General features: G+C 43.8%; 1 protein-coding gene across 1 annotated transcript in view; it reads left to right on the forward strand.

The window, feature by feature from the left end:
- Nucleotides 1–22839, forward strand: part of LOC110172529 (extended synaptotagmin-2-like) — a 91908-nt gene that overhangs the window by 17431 nt on the left and 51638 nt on the right. The window contains 5 exon segments of the mRNA XM_055151753.1: nucleotides 8200–8241; nucleotides 12535–12669; nucleotides 14930–15006; nucleotides 17958–18030; nucleotides 21448–21537. Of these exon segments, the coding sequence (XP_055007728.1) occupies nucleotides 8200–8241; nucleotides 12535–12669; nucleotides 14930–15006; nucleotides 17958–18030; nucleotides 21448–21537 (417 nt within the window).

Genomic DNA, 22839 nt, shown 5'->3' on the forward strand with positions numbered 1-22839 from the left:
CCTCCTCCTCCTCCTCGTCCTCCTCCTCCTCCTCGTCCTCCTCCTCCTCGTCCTCCTCCTCCCTCCTCCTCCTCCTCCTCCTCCTCCTCCTCCTCCTCCTCGTCCTCCTCCTCCTCCTCCTCCTCGTCCTCTCCTCCTCCTCCTCCTCCTCCTCCTCGTCCTCCTCCTCCTCGTCCTCCTCCTCCTCGTCCTCCTCCTCCTCGTCCTCCTCCTCCTCGTCCTCCTCCTCCTCGTCCTCCTCCTCCTCCTCCTCCTCCTCCTCCTCCTCGTCCTCCTCCTCCTCCTCCTCCTCGTCCTCCTCCTCCTCCTCGTCTCCTCCTCCTCCTCCTCCTCCTCCTCCTCGTCCTCGTCCTCCTCCTCCTCCTCCTCCTCGTCCTCCTCCTCCTCGTCCTCCTCCTCCTCCCTCGTCCTCCTCCTCCTCCTCCTCGTCCTCCTCCTCCTCCTCGTCCTCCTCGTCCTCCTCCTCCTCCTCCTCGTCCTCCTCCTCCTCCTCCGTCCTCCTCCTCGTCCTCCTCCTCGTCCTCCTCCTCGTCCTCCTCCTCCTCGTCCTCCTCCTCGTCCTCCTCCTCGTCCTCCTCCTCGTCCTCCTCCTCCTCCTCGTCCTCCTCCTCCTCCTCGTCCTCCTCCTCCTCCTCCTCCTCCTCGTCCTCCTCCTCCTCGTCCTCCTCCTCCTCCCTCCTCGTCTCCTCGTCCTCCTCCTCCTCCTCCTCCTCGTCCTCCTCCTCCTCCTCCTCCTCGTCCTCCTCCTCCTCGTCCTCCTCGTCCTCCTCCTCCTCGTCCTCCTCCTCCTCCTCCTCGTCCTCCTCCTCCTCCCTCCTCGTCCTCCCTCCCTCCTCGTCCTCCTCCTCCTCCTCCTCCTCGTCCTCCTCCTCCTGTCCTCCTCCTCCTCCTCCTCCTCCTCGTCCTCCTCCTCCTCCTCGTCCTCCTCCTCCTCCTCCTCCTCGTCCTCCTCCTCCTCGTCCTCCTCCTCCTCGTCCTCCTCCTCCTCCTCCTCCTCCTCCTCGTCCTCCTCCTCCTCCTCGTCCTCCTCCTCCTCCTCCTCCTCCTCGTCCTCCTCCTCCTCGTCCCTCCTCGTCCTCCTCCTCCCTCCTCGTCCTCCTCCTCCTCCTCCTCCTCCTGTCCTCCTCCTCCCTCCCTCCTCCTCGTCCTCCTCCTCCTCCTCGTCTCCTCCTCCTCATCCTCCTCCTCCTCCTCGTCCTCCTCCTCCTCCTCCTCATCCTCCTCGTCCTCCTCCTCGTCCTCCTCGTCCTCCTCGTCTGTCACAGGCCTCTGACCTACTCACCTGCTGCAGGAACACGATGTTTATCCTCTGAACCTGACCACAGCTGGCAAAAATATCGAAACATTAAACTTGATTCTCATTTTTCACTGATATCGATACTAAAAAAGAAGTTCCATTGACAGAACAGAGCAGAACTTTTCCTGAATGTGTTTAAAACGATCTGGAGCTGAATCAAAACAAGAATAAAAGCACAGACTCAGATATAAAAGTGTAGTGTTGTGTTGTGATACTGAAAATTCAATCTTAATTTCAATACAAAGGAATAGACTCGATACTCAATACCACAATGATAATAAAAACAATGATAATAAAAACAATGATAATAAAAACAATGATAATAAAAACATTGATAATTAAAACAATGATAATAAAAACAATGATAATAAAAACAATGATAATAAAACAATGATAATAAAAACAATGATAATAAAAACAATGATAATTAAAACATTCTTTCTTTAGACCAGGAGTGTCCAAACATTTTCCATCAAGGGTCACATGTGTAAACACAGATGGAGGCTGGAGACTGGAGCTCAACACAGTGAATAATTAAAACATGTGCAGGTTCAACACATTAGAATGAACCATCAGACTTTATTCATGTTAAGATCCATTTATAATATTATTATATTATATTATATATTATCCTAAATATTAAATATTCACTTTATCAAAGTGGATTTTCAAAAAACTTGCAGTAAAAAGTAAATTTTTTATTGATTCAAGGTCATTTGGGCCAATTCTCCTGGAAGTCTGAGGGCCAAGAAGAATACTGTCTGAGGGCCACGTTTGGCCCATGGGCCATAGTTTGCACATGCCTGATTTAGACAATCTCCTGTGGTTTCCACATTAAAAAAATGGAGTATTTTCTTTTCTATTCCCACGTGTCCTTTTATCTGCAGTGTTTCTCACACACAGACCAAATCTGTGGAGCAGAACCACAGAAAACTCAGCACCACAAGTTGATCACCTTCTTTTTTTTTTTTTTTCTGTCATTCTCGCTCACACACACAGAGGAAACCGTTGCTCCTGTGCCTCCTGGCCGGTCCCTTCACCTGCGGTCACCTGACGGTCTAGGTGAGCACACCTCCGGACCGGGCCTATCCCAAAACTCAAGACCGTAATGAAGCCCAGCGTGGTCCGGAGGAAGCCCGGTCCTGCGCAAGACATGGGTCAGAATTCAAGGATGAATTCAAGGATGAATTCAAGGATGAATTCAAGGATGAATTCAAGGATGAATTCAAGGATGAATTCTTATGATCGGCACTTGAGTTGTTCTTCAGAAAGTCATGTAAAATGAGGTGTTCTGACCAGGGCTGTTGTGGGAACGGAGTCACGCACCAGGTCGGGTCAGAGTCTTGTCAGTCTACACGGGCACACTCTTAGTCCTGTGTTAGTCCTGTGTTAGTCCTGGTTTAGTCCTGTGTTAGTCCTGGTTTAGTCCTGGTTTAGTCCTGTGTTAGTCCTGTGTTAGTCCTGGTTTAGTCCTGTGTTAGTCCTGGTTTAGTCCTGGTTTAGTCCTGGGTTAGTCCTGGTTTAGTCCTGGTTTAGTCCTGGTTTAGTCCTGGGTTAGTCTGGTGTTAGTCTGGTGTTAGTCTGGTGTTAGTCCTGGTGTAGTCCTGTGTTAGTCCCGGGTTAGTCCCGGGTTAGTCCCGGGTTAGTCCTGGGTTAGTCCTGCGTTAGTCCTGCGTTAGTCCTGCGTTAGTCCTGCGTTAGTCCTGGTTTAGTCCTGGTTTAGTCCTGGATTAGTCCTGGGTTAGTCTGGTGTTAGTCTGGTGTTAGTCTGGTGTTAGTCCTGGTTTAGTCCTGTGTTAGTCCCGGGTTAGTCCTGTGTTAGTCCTGTGTTAGTCCTGTGCTAGTCCTGGTTTAGTCCTGGGTTAGTCCTGGTTTAGTCCTGGGTTAGTCCTGGTTTAGTCCTGGGTTAGTCCCGGGTTAGTCCTGCGTTAGTCCTACATTAGTCCCGGGTTAGTCCTGGTTTAGTCCTGGTTTAGTCCTGGGTTAGTCCTGCGTTAGTCCTGCGTTAGTCCTGGTTTAGTCCTCGGTTAGTCCTGCTTTAGTCCTGTTTTAGTCCCGGGTTAGTCCTGCGTTAGTCCTACATTAGTCCCGGGTTAGTCCTGGTTTAGTCCTGGTTTAGTCCTGCGTTAGTTCTAGTTTAGTCCTGGTTTAGTCCTGGTTTAGTCCTGGGTTAGTTCTGGTTTAGTCCTGGTTTAGTCCTGGGTTAGTTCTAGTTTAGTCCTGGTTTAGTCCTGGTTTAGTCCTGGGTTAGTCCTTGTTTAGTCCTGGTTTAGTCCTGGTTTAGTCCTGGTTTAGTCCTGGTTTAATCCTGATTTATTCCTGGTTTAGTCCCGGGTTAGTCCTGCGTTAGTCCTGTGTTAGTCCTGCGTTAGTCCTGGGTTAGTCCTGGTTTAGACCTGGTTTAGACCTGGTTTAGTCCTGCGTTAGTCCTGGTTTAGTCCTGGTTTAGTCCTGGGTTATTGCGGGCGGTAACAGGTTGGACGTTAACAGGTCCGGGCGGGTGTGGGTCTCTAAAAATGGACCCGTGCAGGACTCTGGGTCGGGTCATGTTGGTCTCGTGCGGTGATCGAGTTGGACTTTTTCAGTATCCGTATGTGATCTCTGACAGTTTTTTGGCTCTGGTGGGATGTGAGACCTGCTCTGTGATTGGTGAGGTTCGTTTGTTTTTACGTACATGAAGGTTTGAGGTTAACGTGGCAGAGGTGACGCGGGTCGGGCTCTGACGCTCGAGTCGGGGTCGGAGTTCATCACCGATCGGATTCGCTCTCCCGCGTGTTTAGTTTGTGTTTGATCTCAGCTTTTCCGCCTCCACCGTATCTGACCCCCGAGGTCAGAGGTCAAAGGGCAACGCTCAGAGAAACAGGGCAAAGTTTAAAAGTTTTCATCCTGAACTGTTTGGAAGTAGAAATGTGTAAAGATCAACATCATATAATAAGAAGACCAAATCCTGTGTTTCTGTAGTAATGTAGGTCTAAACCAGGACTAAACCAGGTCTAAACCAGGACTAAACCAGGACTAAAACCGGGTCTAAACCAGGTCTAAACCAGGACTAAAGCAGGACTAAACCAGGACTAAACCAGGACTAAACCAGGACTAAAACCAGGGTCTAAACCAGGACTAAACCAGGACTAAACCAGGACTAAACCAGGACTAAAAGCAGGACTAAAGCAGGACTAAACCAGGACTAAACCAGGACTAAACCAGGACTAAACCAGGACTAAACCAGGACTAAACCAGGACTAAACCAGGACTAAACCAGGACTAAACCAGGTCTAAACCAGGACTAAACCAGGTCTAAACCAGGACTAAACCAGGACTAAACCAGGACTAAACCAGGACTAAACCAGGACTAAAGCAGGACTAAAGCAGGACTAAACCAGGACTAAACCAGGACTAAAGCAGGACTAAACCAGGACTAAACCAGGTCTAAACCAGGACTAAACCAGGACTAAACCAGGTCTAAACCAGGACTAAACCAGGTCTAAACCAGGACTAAACCAGGTCTAAACCAGGACTAAACCAGGTCTAAACCAGGACTAAACCAGGTCTAAACCAGGACTAAAGCAGGACTAAAACCAGGACTAAACCAGGTCTAAAACCAGGTCTAAACCAGGACTAAACCAGGACTAAACCAGGACTAAACAGGACTAAAGCAGGACTAAAGCAGGACTAAAGCAGGACTAAAAGCAGGACTAAAGCAGGTCTAAACCAGGTCTAAACCAGGACTAAACCAGGACTAAACCAGGACTAAAGCAGGACTAAAGCAGGACTAAAGCAGGACTAAAAGCAGGACTAAAGCAGGTCTAAACCAGGACTAAACCAGGACTAAACCGGGTCTGAAACCGGGACTGGACTAAACCAGGTCTAACCAGGTCTAAACCAGGTCTAAACCAGGTCTAAACCAGGACTAAACCGGGTCTAAACCGGGACTGAACCGGGACTGAACTGTTTTCTTGTCTGGTCCGAGTCTGGTCCCGGTCTCGGTCCCGGTCTCGGTCTCATTCTCGGTCCTGGTCTCTGTCCCGATCTCGGTCTCATTCTCGGTCCTGGTCTTGGTCCCAGTCTGGTTGTGGTCTTGGTCTCGGTCCCGGTTTAGTCCCGGTCTCAGTCTCGGTCTGGTCCTGGTCTCAGTCCCAGCCTCAGTCCTGGTCCTGTTCCCAGTATCAGTTCTGCTCTGATTCCGGTCTCAGTCCCGATACTGGTCCCGGACTCAGTCCTTGCCTGGTCCTGATTCAAGTCCTGGTCCCAGTCCCGGTCTGGTTTAGTCCTGGTTCAGTCCTGTTTTAGACCTGGTTTAGACCTGGTTTAGTCCTGCTTTAGTCCTCGTTTAGACCTGGTTTAGTCCTGCTTTAGTCCTCGTTTAGGCCTGGTTTAGACCTGGTTTAGTCCTGCTTTAGTCCTGGTTTAGTCCTGGTTTAGTCCTGGTTTAGTCCTGGTTTAGTCCTGGTTTAGTCCTGCTTTAGTCCTGGTTTAGTCCTGCTTTAGTCCTGGTTTAGTCCTGCTTTAGTCCTTTTTTAGTCCTGGTTTAGACCTGCTTTAGTCCTTTTTTAGTCCTGGTTTAGATCTGGTTTAGACCTGGGTTAGTCCTGGGTTAGTCCTGTTTTAATCCTGGTTTAGTCCTGGTTTAGTTCTGGTTTAGTCCTGGTTTAAACCTAGTTTAGACCTGGTTCAGTCCCGGTTTAGTCCTGGTTTAGACCTGGATTAGTTCTGGTTTAGTCCTGGTTCAGTCCGTTATCCTTTTTTTCCAATTTTCATTTAAACACAAAATCGAAAATTGAAAAAACGAATCATTATCTGTTTTTTCATTTAGGTTTTGGAGATTTTGACAAACAAATGAACGAACGACACGGTGATTCACAACCACTAGCATGCGAACCACACACTTAAACACAGACTTATTTTGACCTGAAGAGCTACTTTTGCAATATCACTGTTCTGGAAGGAGATTTATTCTGCGCTAATACAAGAAAAAAAAAAAAAATCAAGTACTGGGCCTTTAAGTGAATTTGAAGTCCACACCTTGTTCTAAATTTCCTCTTCACTTTCTCACTCGGCGCTGGTGGTTTTGGGTGGAGTCTGCGATGAAAACAAATATTACATCACCCGGTGTTACTCACAGAAATAACTCGCTCCATTTTACACAGTCTCACTCGGCTCGTTCTGTCTGACTCTGTGTTTTTTTTTTTTTTTTTCGAGGCCGTTTCTGTCACGTCCCGGAGGAGAATTCAAATCTAATTCAAAGCCTCGTCTTCCTCCGGGCGTAAAAAGATTTAACCTCAGCCGACGAGCGAACAAAGACGTGTCCTCCGACTTTTATTATCAGGTGATGTCACGCCGAGTTGAGTTTCCAGGGCGTTACGAGGACAGATGTTACTCACGGCTTTTACACAACGGAAAAGAGGCACAAAAAAACAACAACAAACAAATCATCATTTTCAAATAGATTCTAAATTAAAAACATTTAAAAAGAAACGACTGGCCTAAAATTCCAGACTTGATTTTGATTCTAAAGACTAGAGCCGGTATCATTAAGAAATTAACGATACATAACTCGATACACACGCTACGATACGATACAGAGGCCACGATACGATACATACCTCGATACACATGCTACGATACGATACATATCTCGATACATAGGCCACGATACAATAATATTTCGATATGTAGGCCACGATACGATACATATCTCGATACATAGGCCACGATACGATACATAGGCCACGATATGATACATATCTCGATACATAGGCCACGATACGATACATACCTCGATACATAGGCCACGATACGATACATACCTCGATACATAGGCCACGATACGATACATATCTCGATACATAGGCCACGATACGATACATACCTCGATACATAGGCCACGATATGATACATACCTCAATACACCTGCTACAATACGATACATATCTCGATATGCATGCCACGATATGATAATATCTCGATATGTAGGCCACGATAAGATAATATCTTGATACATAGGCCACGATACGATACATATCTCGATACATAGGCCAGGATACGATACATATCTCGATACGTAGGCCACGATACAATACATATCTCGATACATAGGCCAGGATACGATACATATCTCGATACATAGGCCAGGATACGATACATATCTCGATACATAGGCCAGGATACGATACATATCTCGATACATAGGCCAGGATACGATACATATCTCGATACATAGGCCAGGATACGATACATATCTCGATATGTAGGCCACGATACGATACATATCTCGATATGTAGGCCACAATACGATACATATCTCGATACATAGGCCAGGATACGATACATATCTCGATACGTAGGCCACGATACAATACATATCTCGATACATAGGCCACGATACGATACATATGTCGATACGTAGGACAGGATACGATACATACCTCGATACATAGGCCACAATACGATACGTTTCTTGATACATAGGCCACGATATGATACATTAATTAATCGCGATTAATCACTCGAACTCATGTGATTAATGCGATTATTTTTTTATTTTTTTTGTCCAGCCCTGATGATTTTAGAAGCTTGTTTATTGCGTATCTATTTCGCTGCCAGTTTTAGTATCGATTAGTGTCCGATTTTCGATATTTTGGTCGTCCCTGTTGGTGTTTCAGTCTGGTCTGTTTGAGGAGGAACTGTCCCAGATACAGAGTTCGCTGGAGCTGCAGCCTGTGCCAGTTTAGATCTGCATTTGTCACCTGCTCACACGGTTCTATTTATATATATATATATATATACAGTACATATACATGTACGACAGGCCCGTACAGGCCCATGTGACTGTGGCAGAGTGGTTAGCCTCAGATGTAAAACTCCTCTGTATGTTTGGACTAATGTTGATGTTTCTGTTTCCACAGGTTCATTATCCAGATGTGGAGCGGGTGGAGTGGTTAAACAAGGTAATGTGAACGTGATGTTTCAGTTATATGTGATGAGTTCATGTGAATGTGATGTTTCAGTGGATGTGTGATGTTTCAGTGGATGTGTGATGTTTCAGTGGATGTGTGATGTTTCGGTGGACGTGTGATGTTTTGGTGGATATGTGATGTTTTGGTGGACATGTGATGTTTTGGTGTAAATGTGATGAGTTTATTTGACATGTGATGTTTCAGTGGATATGTGATGTTTTGGTGGACATGTGATGTTTTGGTGGACATGTGATGTTTTGGTGGACATGTGATGTTTTGGTGGACATGTGATGTTTTGGTGGACATGTGATGTTTTGGTGGACATGTGATGTTTCAGTGGATGTGTGATGTTTCAGTGGATATGTGATGTTTCAGTGGATGTGTGATGTTTCAGTGGACATGTGATGTTTTGGTGGACATGTGATGTTTCAGTGGATATGTGATGTTTCAGTGGATGTGTGATGTTTCGGTGGATGCGTGATGTTTCAGTGGATGTGTGATGTTTCGGTGGACGTGTGATGTTTTGGTGGATATGTGATGTTTTGGTGGACATGTGATGTTTTGATGGACATGTGATGTTTCAGTGGATATGTGATGTTTTGGTGGACATGTGATGTTTTGGTGGACATGTGATGTTTTGGTGGACATGTGATGTTTTGGTGGACATGTGATGTTTTGGTGGACATGTGATGTTTTGGTGGACATGTGATGTTTTGGTGGACATGATGTTTCAGTGGATATGTGATGTTTTGGTGGATGTGTGATGTTTCGGTGGACATGTGATGTTTCGGTGGACATGTGATGTTTCGGTGGACATGTGATGTTTCGGTGGACATGTGATGTTTCGGTGGATTTGTGATGTTTCAGTGGATTTGTGATGTTTCAGTGGATTTGTGATGAGTTTATTTGAATGTGATGTTTCAGTGGATTTGTGATGTTTCAGTGGATTTGTTTTGAGTTTATTTGAATGTGGAGCATCAGTAAAACCAGGGAGTGTCTCTGTGGAGAGAAAATAATTAGAGGCCAGAACAGTTAATTAGGTTTTTTTTTTTTATATAAATTGGTTAATTTTAGAATCACTGGAGTTTGAACTATTAATAAATTACATTACACTGTGTTTCTTCATGTTCACAGTGATTGTTTGTTGTATTAAGATTAATGTAACAGTAAAATTTGACGACAATATCATCACAATATATCGAATCACAAGTCTCTCTGTTTGTTAAATCAGACCTGCACATTAGACGTTTCAGATCTTTTATCCATGTTATCGTAGTTTTTTTCTCATTCACCTTCTGAAGTTTTATTTGGAGTGATTCATGTTTGAGTAAATCTTTAATCACTTATTTTCAAGACTCCATTTTGCCGATCTACACTTGTTTTCACCCTCGTTTGTCATCGTTTCACAGTCATTTTGGTACAAATGAAACGAAATCTTCTAATTTGTGATTTAAAATGTCTAAATTATAACATTTACACACAAATTATGACATGTGATCCACGGGTGTCAGAGGTTGCAGCTTTACACACAAACACTAAAGGTTCTTAAAGATGCAGCGTCAGCTAAAAAAAACAGAGGGAACTACACACACCATTTTCAGTTTCAGTGTAAATAACTGTTCTTAAGCACTTTTCATCAACAGAAAAAAATGAAAACGTAGCATGTCCGCTGTTTTGTTGCCTCCACAAAATATTGCAAGCATGAAAATCCCTCACCTTTCGTCAAAATTCAGCGTTTTGAAGCCGAAAGAGGTGAACTATGTGATCGTGTAGATTCAATGATAAAAGTTTAAGTCTATATGCTACAGTGTCGGCACAGCAGGCCTTCTGAGATACGTGGGCTGAAGTTTGCCAGATAAAATGCCAAATTTGTTTGTAACGATGTGCGTTTGACTTGGAAAATGTGCAGAGGCTAAATCCCACTGCAAAACCAGTCAGAGAATGTAACTCCAGTAAGGAATAAAAAAAAAAAAAAAAAAAAAAGGATGAGAGTGTTTCAGTGCAGAACAGTTGTGCCTGGTTTATTTTAAGACTAAAGTGAACATTAATCAGATCAAATAGATATAGATTTATAAAAAAACATTGATATAAATGTGATAAAATAAGTGTAAAATACAAATAAATGTAGAAAATGACAAAGATGATCTCAATTTGGTCTTGAGGGGCAGAGGTCTCAGTCTTGTCCTGGTCTCGACCCTCAGAAGTCTCGGTCTTGTCTCAGTCTCGATCCTCAGAGGTCTTGGTCTTGTCTCGGTCTCGGGACCCTGTGGTTTCGGACAGGTCTTGGTCTCAATTAGTGCGCTCTTGACTAGGGTCGGGCCGTTATGGATTTTGTTGCGGCTGATATGATATCGATAAAATTGGAGTTGGAGCTGCCGATATATTTAGCGATGTAAAAATTCACTGTAAATCTTGAATTGTTTAAAAAAAACTTAGGTTTGGCTCTAGTGGATTTTAAATTGGGTCTATTTAGGCAACATTTATTGTTATTCTGCCTGTTTGTGTCATATTTACAGACAGTAGGTCGGCCTAATGCCATTTTTGCAACACATTCTAGGAGCTAATAAAGAAAGTAAACTACAGCTATTAGCATTTAGCGGTAAATGCTGCGCGCTGCGGTGATTAATTATATGTGTAAATGTCGATCATTCACACCTCTATTCACAGCTCATTTACGTATCACTGCAGGTCCAGTAACAAATATACGGCCAATATAGTCACTTTACAATAAGCTAATAGACTCTGTGGTGTGTTCAGGGACACACGCACACAGACAAATGACTCCGCAGATAAATACTGATGCGGAGCCACATATGAGGACATTTATCTGTCTGTAAACTGGATTAAATTAACATAATGTAGAGAGTCTAGGATTTATAACGAGGCCCATATCGGCAAGATTTAGGCCGATCGCATACATCCCCCCAACACACACATCACCCCTCGCGTTCCCTTCTCTCTCTTGTCACCCCTGACCTGTTTTCGTGCCTGATATTGAACTGTGAGATGCAGATTGTGAAAGTATCTGAGTACACTGGTGTAGAGGTGTATCTGTCTGTCTTTCTGACGATATACCGGGCCGATATTTGCTCTTTTTAGCGCATAACTATCTGTCTCAAATTTCCAACACAGGTCGATATTTGGTTTTGGCTGAGCAGCTGCCAAAAGAATGTACTTAAAGTTTTATTTGTTTTGTGCAGAGCAATACCCGCATAAAACATGAATACACAGCTCTTTTATGGGTTAGTGTGTGTGTGTGTGTGTGTGTGTGTGTGTGTGTGTGCGTGTGTGTGTGTGTGCGTGTGTGTGTGTTGTTGGGTGTGTGTGAGTGTGTGTGTGGTCCTTGATGTAAAGACTTTGACCCTTGAAGGTGTAAAAACTGTGACCATTTGCTATGAATTCAATCAAACCCTGCCCATATGGAAAAGGTACAGATAAATCATACACCATTTTAACATGTTTTATCTGAATCCTAAAAGATTTGTATATGACAGTGAAAACAGTTACAAGATCTTTGGTAAATATGTGCAGCGTCAAACATATAAAACTTTGTAACCTGCAAGGGCTGAATATGACACTAATCTCACACACAATGTCCTCACAAGTGATGGACAAAGGTCATTTTTACCACAGAATCAGAGAAAAACAAGTGAAATTATGATTGTTTCCTTAAAAAAATACCCCTTCTGACCCAGATTTTTTTTTTTACTGCAACATATTTCATTTTTCATTTTCACTAAGTTTATCGTTTATGATCGTACAAAATAAACAGTAATGAGAATGAAAAATTTAGGGATTCTTTTGTTTTCGTTTACGGTCGTACAAACTAATAATAGTAATGTCATTATTATAATTAAAGAATACAAACATTACACGGAACATACAAAGAAAATGTAGTTTATCATGCACATTACCTGTAAATGTCATGCAAAATGTCCACTTTATCTTTACTAGTTTTTCATAATATAGTTGTATGAGAAAAATGCAAAAGGGGGAAACACTTTCAGGAGTAAAACACACATGACACATATTAACCTTATATAAAGATTTTACTACAAAGACAGTGGTCAATTCTTATATTTTTTTCCTGTTTTTTTTCCATATGGGTCGTCTTGTTTTGTGTTCGTGGACTCGTCTCGTGTCGTGTGTTTTTATTCAAACGCAGCGACTCGTGAAGTGTCCAGTTTTGTATCAGACTTTGTCCCGTGTGAACGTTTACAGACACTGAAGCTGAAGTGTTTTTACTCTGTTTTAAACGCCCTGACTGAATTGTGTGTGGTGCAGACGGTGAAGCAGATGTGGCCGTTCATCTGTCAGTTCGTGGATAAACTCTTCAGAGAAACCATCGAGCCGTCGGTGAAAAACGCCACGCCGTACCTGAGCTCCTTCTGCTTCACCAAGATCGACCTGGGAGACAAGGTGAGACCGAACCCTGTGACCTGACTCTACCTGACCCGGAGCTGGGGTTTGTTTCGTTCACACAAACCCTGCATGTTTAGACTGAGCTCTTCCACCTTGTGATGTCATCATGTGGTAATACAGGAAGGAAGTGCTCCACTGTGTTTTTAAACTCCACACACGAGGGGTCGCCAGCTTTTTTTCCCTCAGTTGAGGAAAACAAAAATACCAGAGGTCACAAGAAACTGAGTAAATAAATACCAGGACTAAACCAGGACTAAACGAGGACTGAACCAGAACTAAACCAGGACTGAACCAGGACTGAACCAGGACTGAACCGGGACTGAACCAGGACTGAACCAGGACTGAACGGGGACTGAACCAGGACTAAACCAGGTCTAAACCATCAGGACTAAACTGGGACTATACCAGATCTAAACTGGGTCTAAACCGGGTCTAAACCGGGTCTAAACCAGGACTAAACCAGGTCTGAACTAGGACTGAACCAGGACTGAACCAGGACTAAACCAGGACTGAACCAGGACTAAACCACTCTCAGTCCTGGTCCCGTTCTGGTCCTGGTTTTAGTCCTGAGACTGTGCGGTCACCCATCCGGGCCTGTAGTGACACTGCTGGTTTAGTCCTGGTTTAGTCCTAGGATCAGCCCTGGTTTAGTCCTGGTTTAATCCTTGGATCAGACCTGGTTTAGTCCTGGTTTAGTCCTAGGATCAGTCCTGGTTTAGTCCTCGGATCAGACCTGGTTTAGTCCTGGTTTAGTCCTAGGATCAGACCTGGTTTAGTCCTGGTTTAGTCCTAGGATCAGACCTGGTTCAGTCCTGGTTTAGTCCTGGTTTAGTCCTCGGATCAGACCTGGTTTAGTCCTGGTTTAGTCCTAGGATCAGACCTGGTTTAGTCCTGGTTTAGTCCTAGGATCAGACCTGGTTTAGTCCTGGTTTAGTCCTAGGATCAGACCTGGTTCAGTCCTGGTTTAGTCCTAGTGGTTTAGTCCTGGTCAGACTGGTTTAGTCCTGGTTTAGTCCTAGGTCCTGGTTTAGTCCTGGTTTAGTCCTAGGATCAGCCCTGGTTTAGTCCTGGTTTAGTCCTAGGATCAGACCTGGTTTAGTCCTGGTTTGTCCTGGTTTAGTCCTAGGATCAGACTGGTTAGTCCTGGTTTAGTCCTAGGATCAGACCTGGTCCTTAGTTTTAGTCCTCGGATCAGACCTGGTTTAGTCCTGGTTTAGTCCTAGGATCAGACCTGGTTTAGTCCTGGTTTAGTCCTAGGATCAGACCTGGTTTAGTCCTGGTTTAGTCCTAGGATCAGACCTGGTTTAGTCCTGGTTTAGTCCTAGGATCAGACCTGGTTTAGTCCTGGTTTAGTCCTAGGATCAGACCTGGTTTAGTCCTGGTTTAGTCCTAGGATCAGCCCTGGTTTAGTCCTGGTTTAGTCCTAGGATCAGACCTGGTTCAGTCCTGGTTTAGTCCTAGGATCAGACCTGGTTTAGTCCTGGTTTAGTCCTAGGATCAGACTGGTTCAGTCTTGGTTTAGTCCTGGATCAGACCTGGTTAGTCCTGGTTTAGTCCTGGTTTAGTCCTGGTTTAGTCTAGGATCAGACCTGGTTTAGTCCTGGTTTAGTCCTGGATCAGACCTGGTTTAGTCCTGGTTTAGGATCAGACCTGGTTTAGTCCTGGTTTAGTCCTGGTTAGTCCTGGTTTAGTCCTAGGATCAGACCTGGTTTAGTCCTGGTTTAGTCCTAGTCCTAGGATCCTGGTTAGTCCTGGTTTAGTCTAGGATCAGCCCTGGTTTAGTCCTGGTTTAGTCCTAGGATCAGACCCTGGTTTAGTCCTGGTTTAGTCCTAGGATCAGCCCTGGTTTAGTCCTGGTTTAGTCCTAGGATCAGACCTGGTTTAGTCCTGGTTTAGTCCTAGATCAGACCTGGTTTTTTTAATCCTAGGATCAGACCTTTTTTTTTATCACAAATTGAAAACTGATAAAATAAATAATTATCTCTTTCTTTCAGTTTGTTTTTTTGTTTTTTTCCGAGACAAATAATGAAGAAAATAGTTATTTTTTCATTTTGTTTTTTTTTTGTTTTTATTTTGATTGATTGCATTTATATAGCACCTTTCCAGACACCCAAAGCCCTTCATTTTGAAAAACAAATGAACGAGCGACACACTGATTCTCTTTTTACAGTGACGGCTCCAGTTTAAATCCAAACACAAAACCGTTCACTGTCACACTTGCTTTAACCCGCCTCCTTTTCCTCTCTGGTGCTTTCAGCCTCTGCGGGTGAACGGAGTGAAGGTCTACACAGAGAACGTGGACAAGAGGCAGGTGATCATGGACCTGGAGGTCAGGTGAGTCTAGTCCTGCTTCAGTCCCACGTCAGGATCCTGCAGCTCAGGTCTTTAAACGGCCCACATCACACTGTTCCTCTCGTCTCTCTTCTAATGTACCGTGGTTTTCGGGCTGTAAGTGGCACTTTTTTTTTTTTATTTCTGCGCGACCGGGTCCTGATAACATAAGATTTTTCTTCTTTCTGCTCCTTTTCATTCATTCCTCGTGTGTCTGATGTTGTGACACTCTCCACGTCTTTTTATACTTTATCAGTGAAATAAAAAAAATTAAAAAATCTGAAAATCCTTCCCAGTGTGGATTGTACGATGACCAGAAATCTGAAATTCGTGATGCGTCTGTTCAGTCTGTTCTTCTTTATTCAATTTTCTTTTACTAGAACTTGCTTTTCAGGATGAAATGTCAGTTCTTGGTAGAGCCCGACTGATATATCTGTTGGCCGATATGAGCAACTGGAAGCATATCAGCTATCGGCCGATATGTTTGCTGATAGGGTCCGATATTTCACGTGGGCATGTTATACCTCGTTATAAATCTTAGACTCTCTACATTCTGTTCATTTAATCTAATTTACAGACAGATAAATGTCCTAATATGTGGCTCCACATCAGTATTTATCTGCGGAGTCATTTAGTGTGTGTGTGTGTCCGTACTGTCCCTGAACACACCACAGAGTCACATGTGTTTGTTTACACTCACAGACACAGATCCATGTGCACAACACTTAGATTATTTTCTTTTTACGGACAATCGGTTTGAGTCTGGATTAAAAGGACATTTATTAGTTCAGACTTGTGATGTGGGAGGAGCCTGTGTGATGTGGGAGGAGCCTGTGTGAGGCTGAGTGTTGGAAATATGTCGACTTTGAAGCTGGTTTTGGTTCGTTCTGATTGGTTATTGATGATCTGCTGTGTCTCTCACACATAAACAGTCTGTTTTCTATTGGTCTGTTGTAAATTGATTATATTGTCTGTATATTTGTTACTGAACCTGCATTGATGTAAATGAGCTGTGAACAGACGTGTGAATTATGACATTTGCACATATAATTAATTACTGCGGCGCGCAGCATTTACGGCTAAAGGCTAATAGTGATTGTTTATTTACTCGCTTGTAGTGATGAGTCGGTCGTGATCGAAGCGGCTCTTAGATCCGGCTCTTTGAAGCGACCGACGGGAGCCTGATCCTTATTGGGAGTCGTGTTTTCTCTTTCTCTCACTTTTTTCTCTTCATGTCGCGTTCAGACTCTTGGGAGTTTGACAGCGACAGCGGCTAAAAACGAAACTTTCAAAAATCTGCGTGTGCATAGGATAAAAAAAACATGCATATATATATTCAGCATAAAATAAATAAACCAGGACTAATCTTGGGCTCGAGAGACGGAGAGAGATAGAGACCGAGTCCCAACACTCAGTCCTGGTTCAGTCCTGGTTCAGTCCTGCCTTAGACCTGCTTTAGTCCTATGACATATCATGTAAAGAGTAAGAATAACATTAAATGTTGTCTAAATAAACCCAGTTTAAAATCTACCAGATCCAAACCTAAGTTTTTTTTTTTTTTATAATTCAAGACTTACAGTGAATTTTTACATCACTAAATATATCGGCGATTATATCGGCAGCGGCAACTTCCATTATATCGGTATCATATCGGTCGGGCTCTAGTTCTTGGTCCCTGATTTTATAAAATAATTTCCCTCAAAAAGTGCGAGTTATGTATGTTTTTTTTTTTTTTTCTTTTTCCTTACACATTTTTTGTCTGGTGCGACTTACATTCCGGAGTTTTGTTTTGTTGTCACATGTTTAACGCACAAAACCTGCACCTTTAATCTGAGCTCTTCTAAACAGAAAACACTTTTGCATTTTGAGCTCTGGGGGATTTGTTCAGACTCATAAAGCGGGATTACTCAAACATGTGTGATTAAACGGAAACACAACTCCCAGTGTGTCTGCGATGAGGTAACGACATTCTAACGTGGCTTTAGGCTCAGGAGATTCCGTCCTGTGTAATGTCAGAGTTTTATCGTGGGCGTGTTGGAGCGTTCCTCACGTTACAACATTTTTCCCTCAACAGAAACGAGTCAGAGGAGGTTTCAGGTGATAAAAGAGATATCTCCTGCGCCTTATTTGAACCCTCCGTGAGGTTAGGCGTACAAGACCACGCCTCCTGTCTGAAGCTCCGCCCACAAGACAAACAAAACAAACAAACAGAAATATGTTCAACTTTTTAATACATTGTTCACGGTGAATATAGAATTTAGAATCAGCGTTTAAGTGACTTAAACTTAAACTAAAACAGGACTGAACCAGGACTAAAACAGGACTAAACCAGGACAGGACTAAACCAGGACTAAAACAGGACTAAAACAGGACTAAAACTAAAACAGGACTAAACCGGGACTCGACCAGGACTGAGACTGGGACTGAGACCAGAGAACAGGACCGGGACCAGACCGGGACCAGACCAGGACTGAAAGTGGTTCAGTCCCGGTTCAGTCCCGGTTCAGTCTTAGTGCTGGTCTCAGTTCTGGTCCTGTTCCCCAGTCTGTCTCAGTCTCAGTCCCAGTCTCAGTCCTGGTCCTATTCCTAGTCTCAGTCCTGGTCCCAGACTCAGTCCTTGTCTGGTCCCGGTCTAAATCCTGGTTTTAGTCCCGGTCTGGTCCCGGACCTGGTTTAGTCCTGGTTCAGTCCGGCATCACAGTTTAAGTCACCGAAAAACAGGAAACAGTCATTATCCTTTTTTTTTTAAACTATTTTTAATTTAAGCACAAAATCGAAAACTGAAAAAACGAATCATCATTTGTTTTTTCATTTTGGTTTTGGAGACAAATAATAAAGAAAACTGTTATATTTTCATTTTCTTATTTTTTGGTTTTACATTGATTTGAGAGAGTTCATAATAATCATCGTCCTTCGTGTTTTTCTCTCTCCTCACACTCGTGTTTCTGTTTCAGTTTTGTGGGAAACACGGAGATCGACGTGGATATAAAGAAGTTCTACTGCCGAGCGGGCATCAAAAACATCCAGGTAAGAACGCTCTGCCCCGGGGCGACTGCGGCTGCACCAAGAACTCATCATTATTATTATTATTATAAGTACATTTTAAAAATTCTGTATTCTTTTATTTATAATAGATCGAGATATAAAGAGCTGGAGATATGTCAATAAATCAGTAAATCAAACTTTATTTAGAGAGCTGAAAGATGCCAAAAAACCCAAGACACTCACCGGTTAAAATAAAATGACTTTATTAATTTACGGTCTAAAAGGTTGTATGGAGGATTTTTTTTTTGTTTCAAACTGTCAGTGAAAGATTAAAATACCATTACAGAGACGCAGCAGTTTTGTAATTATGATGACCAAAAAAAAAAAAAGAATGAAAATCTATCAACTGTGGACGTGTTGAGGCCAGATAAACATCAGCCAATAGAAAACGAGGCTCCCTCATTTTCTATTGGCTGTTGGGTTGTCAATCAAACTCCCTAGTGTAACTGACTCGTCGGAGCGCGGGGATTACGTGGTTTACGCAGCGGTTCTTAGAGGCTTTTTCGAACTGTCGCTTCCTCGCATTTCGCACAAAGTTTGTCGCGCGACGGCGGACGAGAATCCACGATCGGTTCGCCCCAAAAGAAAGTCCGTTTTTTGAGGTCGCTGAAAGAAGAAGAGAAGGAGAAAAGGAGCAAAGCCAAACTGAGGTGATTCTCGGAGAGCTCGTCCAGCGATTTCACGACCGAAGCAGACGAAGGGTCTAAAAACTGACGCGTCGGTCGCTGAATTACTTCTAGACAGGAAACTTCAACAGTAATTCTGAACGCGCACAAGGACTGTCGCTGTATTTCTCTTCCCTTAAAAAAATCCTCTATACAACCTTTAATGGACAAACTTACAAAGTCCCGACGCGTTTCGGCCTGTGACTTACCTCAGGGGACAAACCGAATTAAGAGCGAACCATGTGAATTAAATAGAAGAAACCCACCACCTGGAGAAAGGGCCGTAAATTAATAAAGGCATTTTATTTTAACCCGTGAGTGCCTTGGGTTTTTTTGGCAACTTTTAAAGGTTGTATAGAGGATTTTTTTAAGGGAAGAGAAATACAGCGACATCACCTTCCTCCTCCACAGCCTCAGTAGAAACACCTCCTCCCGCCTCTTTACTCTAGAAATCACATTTGTTTACATCCGGTGCGTGTTCAGAATTACCGGAGACGTGACTTGTCTAGAAATAATTCAGCGACCGATGAATCCGTCTTTAGACTCTTCGTCTGCTTCAGTCGCGCCGTCGCTGGAAGGAATCTCCAAGAATCACCTCAGTTTGTTTTCGCTCCTTTTCTCCTTCTTCTCTTCTTCTTTCAGCGAGCTCAAAAACTGACTTTTTTTTGCGGCAAACTGGTCGTGGATTCTCGTCCGCCGTCGCGACAAACTTTGTACAAAATGTGAGAAAGCGACAGCTTGAAAAAGCCTCTAAGAACCGACGCATAAACCACGAAATCCCCGCGCGCCGACGAGTCAGTTACACTGGAAACGTAGGGAGTTTGATTGACAACCCAACAGCCAATAGAAAATGAGGGAGCCTCGTTTTTTATTGGCTGATGTTTATCTGGTCTCAACACGTCCACAGTTGATGAATTTTTATTTTTATTTTTATTTTTTGTTCATCATAATTCCAAGGCTGCTGCGTCTCTGTAATGGTGTTTTAAATTTTCATTGACAATTTGAAACTAAAAAATAAAATCCTCCATACAACCTTTAACTGACTTCCCTTCCCAAAGAGCAGCACTGAGTTTTATCTACTGTGTATTATCCTCTGGAGGTCCACGAAGCGCTTCTTTTGAAACCCATTTTTTATATTTAGAGAGCGTTTTACAAGACGACCAAAGTGCTTCGCGATAAAATCAACACAATATAAAAATAAAATACACTAAACATGAAATAAAACTCTGTGTTTTATAAAAGAATCACTGTGCATTAGTGAGTTTTGAGCCTGGATTTAAACCAAATCTCTAATGGTGCATTTCTCAACTGGCCGATATATCGGGTCGATATTTGGGCTTTTTATTGTATTGGTTATTGGTCTTAAATCTCCAGCACAGGCCGATATTTTGTTCTGGTCGATCTGCGGCCTAAAAAAATCCTCACAAAGATTTATTTTAATAGTTTATCAGAGATTTCAGTTACATTATTTGGGGAAAATAAACGATCTCGGTCCAGAACATATCGGCGATCAGTTTCTCTGTGTTCTAAAAGATCGGTATTGGTATCGGCTGTGAATAAAAACGATATGGGTGGATCTACGTTTCAGTCAGACACACATTCGACTCTTTATCTTTCCTCAGTCCCAGTGTGTCGTGTTTAAACTGAGCTGATCTCTCGTTCACTTTGTACATGTGCCCCGGGTCACTGCTGCAATCTCCTCTGTACATGTACACACACACACACACATGTATATACACACACACACACACGCACACACGTATATACACACACACACACGTATATACACACACACACTTTTACATAACAGAGTGATGAGGATAAACAGGTCAGTGTCCGGTCAGAAACCAGCTCCATCAGCCCAAGTTCACATGTTTAACACTGAAACACAAACTCTGCATGTTTTAGGTCAAATCTGAATCTTGGACACACACAGTCCGACCCTGACCCTGTCCCTGCTCCTGTCTGACCCTGTCTTCTCCTGTCTGCTCCTGTCTTCTCCTGTCTGCTCCTGTCTGACCCTGTCTTCTCCTGTCTTCTGTCTTCTCCTGTCTGCTCCTGTCTTCTGACCCTGTCTTCTCCTGTCTGCTCCTGTCTTCTCCTGTCTCTCCTGTCTGCTCCTGTCTGACCCTGTCTTCTCCTGTCTGCTCCTGTCTTCCTGTCTGCTCCTGACCCTGTCTTCTCCTGTCTGCTCCTGTCTGACTCTGTCTGCTCCTGTCTGACCCTGTCTTCTCCTGTCTGCTCCTGTCTTCTCCTGTCTGCTCCTGTCTTCTCCTGTCTGCTCCTGTCTGACCCTGTCTTCTCCTGTCTGCTCCTGTCTTCTCCTGTCTGCTCCTGTCTGACCCTGTCTTCTCCTGTCTGCTCCTGTCTTCTCCTGTCTGCTCCTGTCTGACCCTGTCTTCTCCTGTCTGCTCCTGTCTTCTCCTGTCTTCTCCTGTCTGACCCTGTCTTCTCCTGTCTGCTCCTGTCTGACCCTGTCTGCTCCTGTCTGCTCCTGTCTGACCCTGTCTGCTCCTGTCTGCTCCTGTCTGACCCTGTCTTCTCCTGCCTGCTCCTGTCTGCTCCTGCCTGCTCCTGTCTGACCCTGTCTTCTCCTGCCTGCTCCTGTCTGCTCCTGTCTCCTCCTGTCTCCTCCTGTCTCCTCCTGTCTGCTCCTGTCTCCTCCTGTCTCCTCCTGTCTTCTCCTGTCTGCTCCTGTCTGCTCCTGTCTGACCCTGTCTCCTCCTGTGTGCAGCTCCTCGGGGTGATGCGTGTGGTGATGGAGCCGCTCTTGGGGGACATGCCTCTGGTCGGGGCCCTGTCCGTCTTCTTCCTCAAGAAACCTGTGAGTATGAAACTGTTCACCCTCTGGTTTAAGGGTCACGAGCACAACAACAACAACTACAACAACAACTACACCACTGACTACAACAACAACTACTACTACAACAACAATGACGACGACAACGACAACGACAACAACGACTACACTGCGACTACACCACCACACGTCTGTTTATTTATCACGGATTTTACACTTTCTGTCTAAACTCTGCTGTCACTCGTAAAACTTATAAATAAATCACAAACGGTAATAAAATCTAACTAATCTAATCTAGACTGAACCAGGTCTGAACCAGGTCTGAACCAGGTCTGAACCAGGTCTAAACCAGGTCTAAAACAGGTCTGAACCAGGTCTGAACCAGGACCAGGTCTAAAACCAGGTCTAAACCAGGACTAAACCAGGACTAAACCAGGTCTAAAACAGGTCTAAAACAGGTCTAAACCAGGACTAAACCAGGTCTAAAACAGGTCTAAACCAGGTCTAAACCAGGTCTAAACCAGGTCTAAACCAGGTCTAAACCAGGTCTAAAACAGGTCTAAACCAGGTCTAAACCAGGACTAAACCAGGTCTAAAACAGGTCTAAAACAGGTCTAAACCAGGACTAAAACCAGGTCTAAACCAGGTCTAAACCAGGTCTAAACCAGGTCTAAACCAGGACTAAACCAGGACTAAACCAGGACTAAACCAGGTAAACAAACCAGGTAAAACCAGGACTAAACCAGGACTAAACCAGGACTAAACCAGGTCTAAACCAGGACTAAACCAGGACTAAACCAGGTCTAAACCAGGTCTAAACCAGGACTAAACCAGGACTAAACCAGGACTAAACCAGGACTAAACCAGGATTAAACCAGGATTAAACCAGGATTAAACCAGGTCTAAACCAGGTCTAAACCAGGTCTAAACTAGGTCTAAAACAGGTCTAAACCAGGTCTAAACCAGGTCTAAACCAGGACTAAACCAGGACTAAACCAGGACTAAACCAGGTCTAAACCAGATGCCCTCCCCTCCCTCTGTAGTTTAAACATCTACAAACTCGTGTCTCTCAGATGTTAACTCTCCTGAAGTTGTTTACTGAACAGAATCCAGCTTTTTTAAACATAAATCACAAATCAAATCACAATTTTTTAAACAGAAAAGTCACAGTTAGATTTTTTATTTTTTTTTACCCAGAAAAGTCGTGTTCATGTAGAGTTTCTGTTGCTTTGAGACGTGATTAAATCTGCAGTAAACAGGAAAAGACGGGAATGAAAGTGGAAACATTTTGTAATTCGTGTTTGTTAGACTCTACACACGACATCT

This window comes from Boleophthalmus pectinirostris, unplaced genomic scaffold (assembly GCF_026225935.1).
Source record: "Boleophthalmus pectinirostris isolate CB_2022bp ecotype Guang Dong unplaced genomic scaffold, ASM2622593v1 HiC_scaffold_16, whole genome shotgun sequence".
In the NCBI taxonomy this organism is placed as follows: Eukaryota; Metazoa; Chordata; class Actinopteri; order Gobiiformes; family Gobiidae; genus Boleophthalmus; species Boleophthalmus pectinirostris.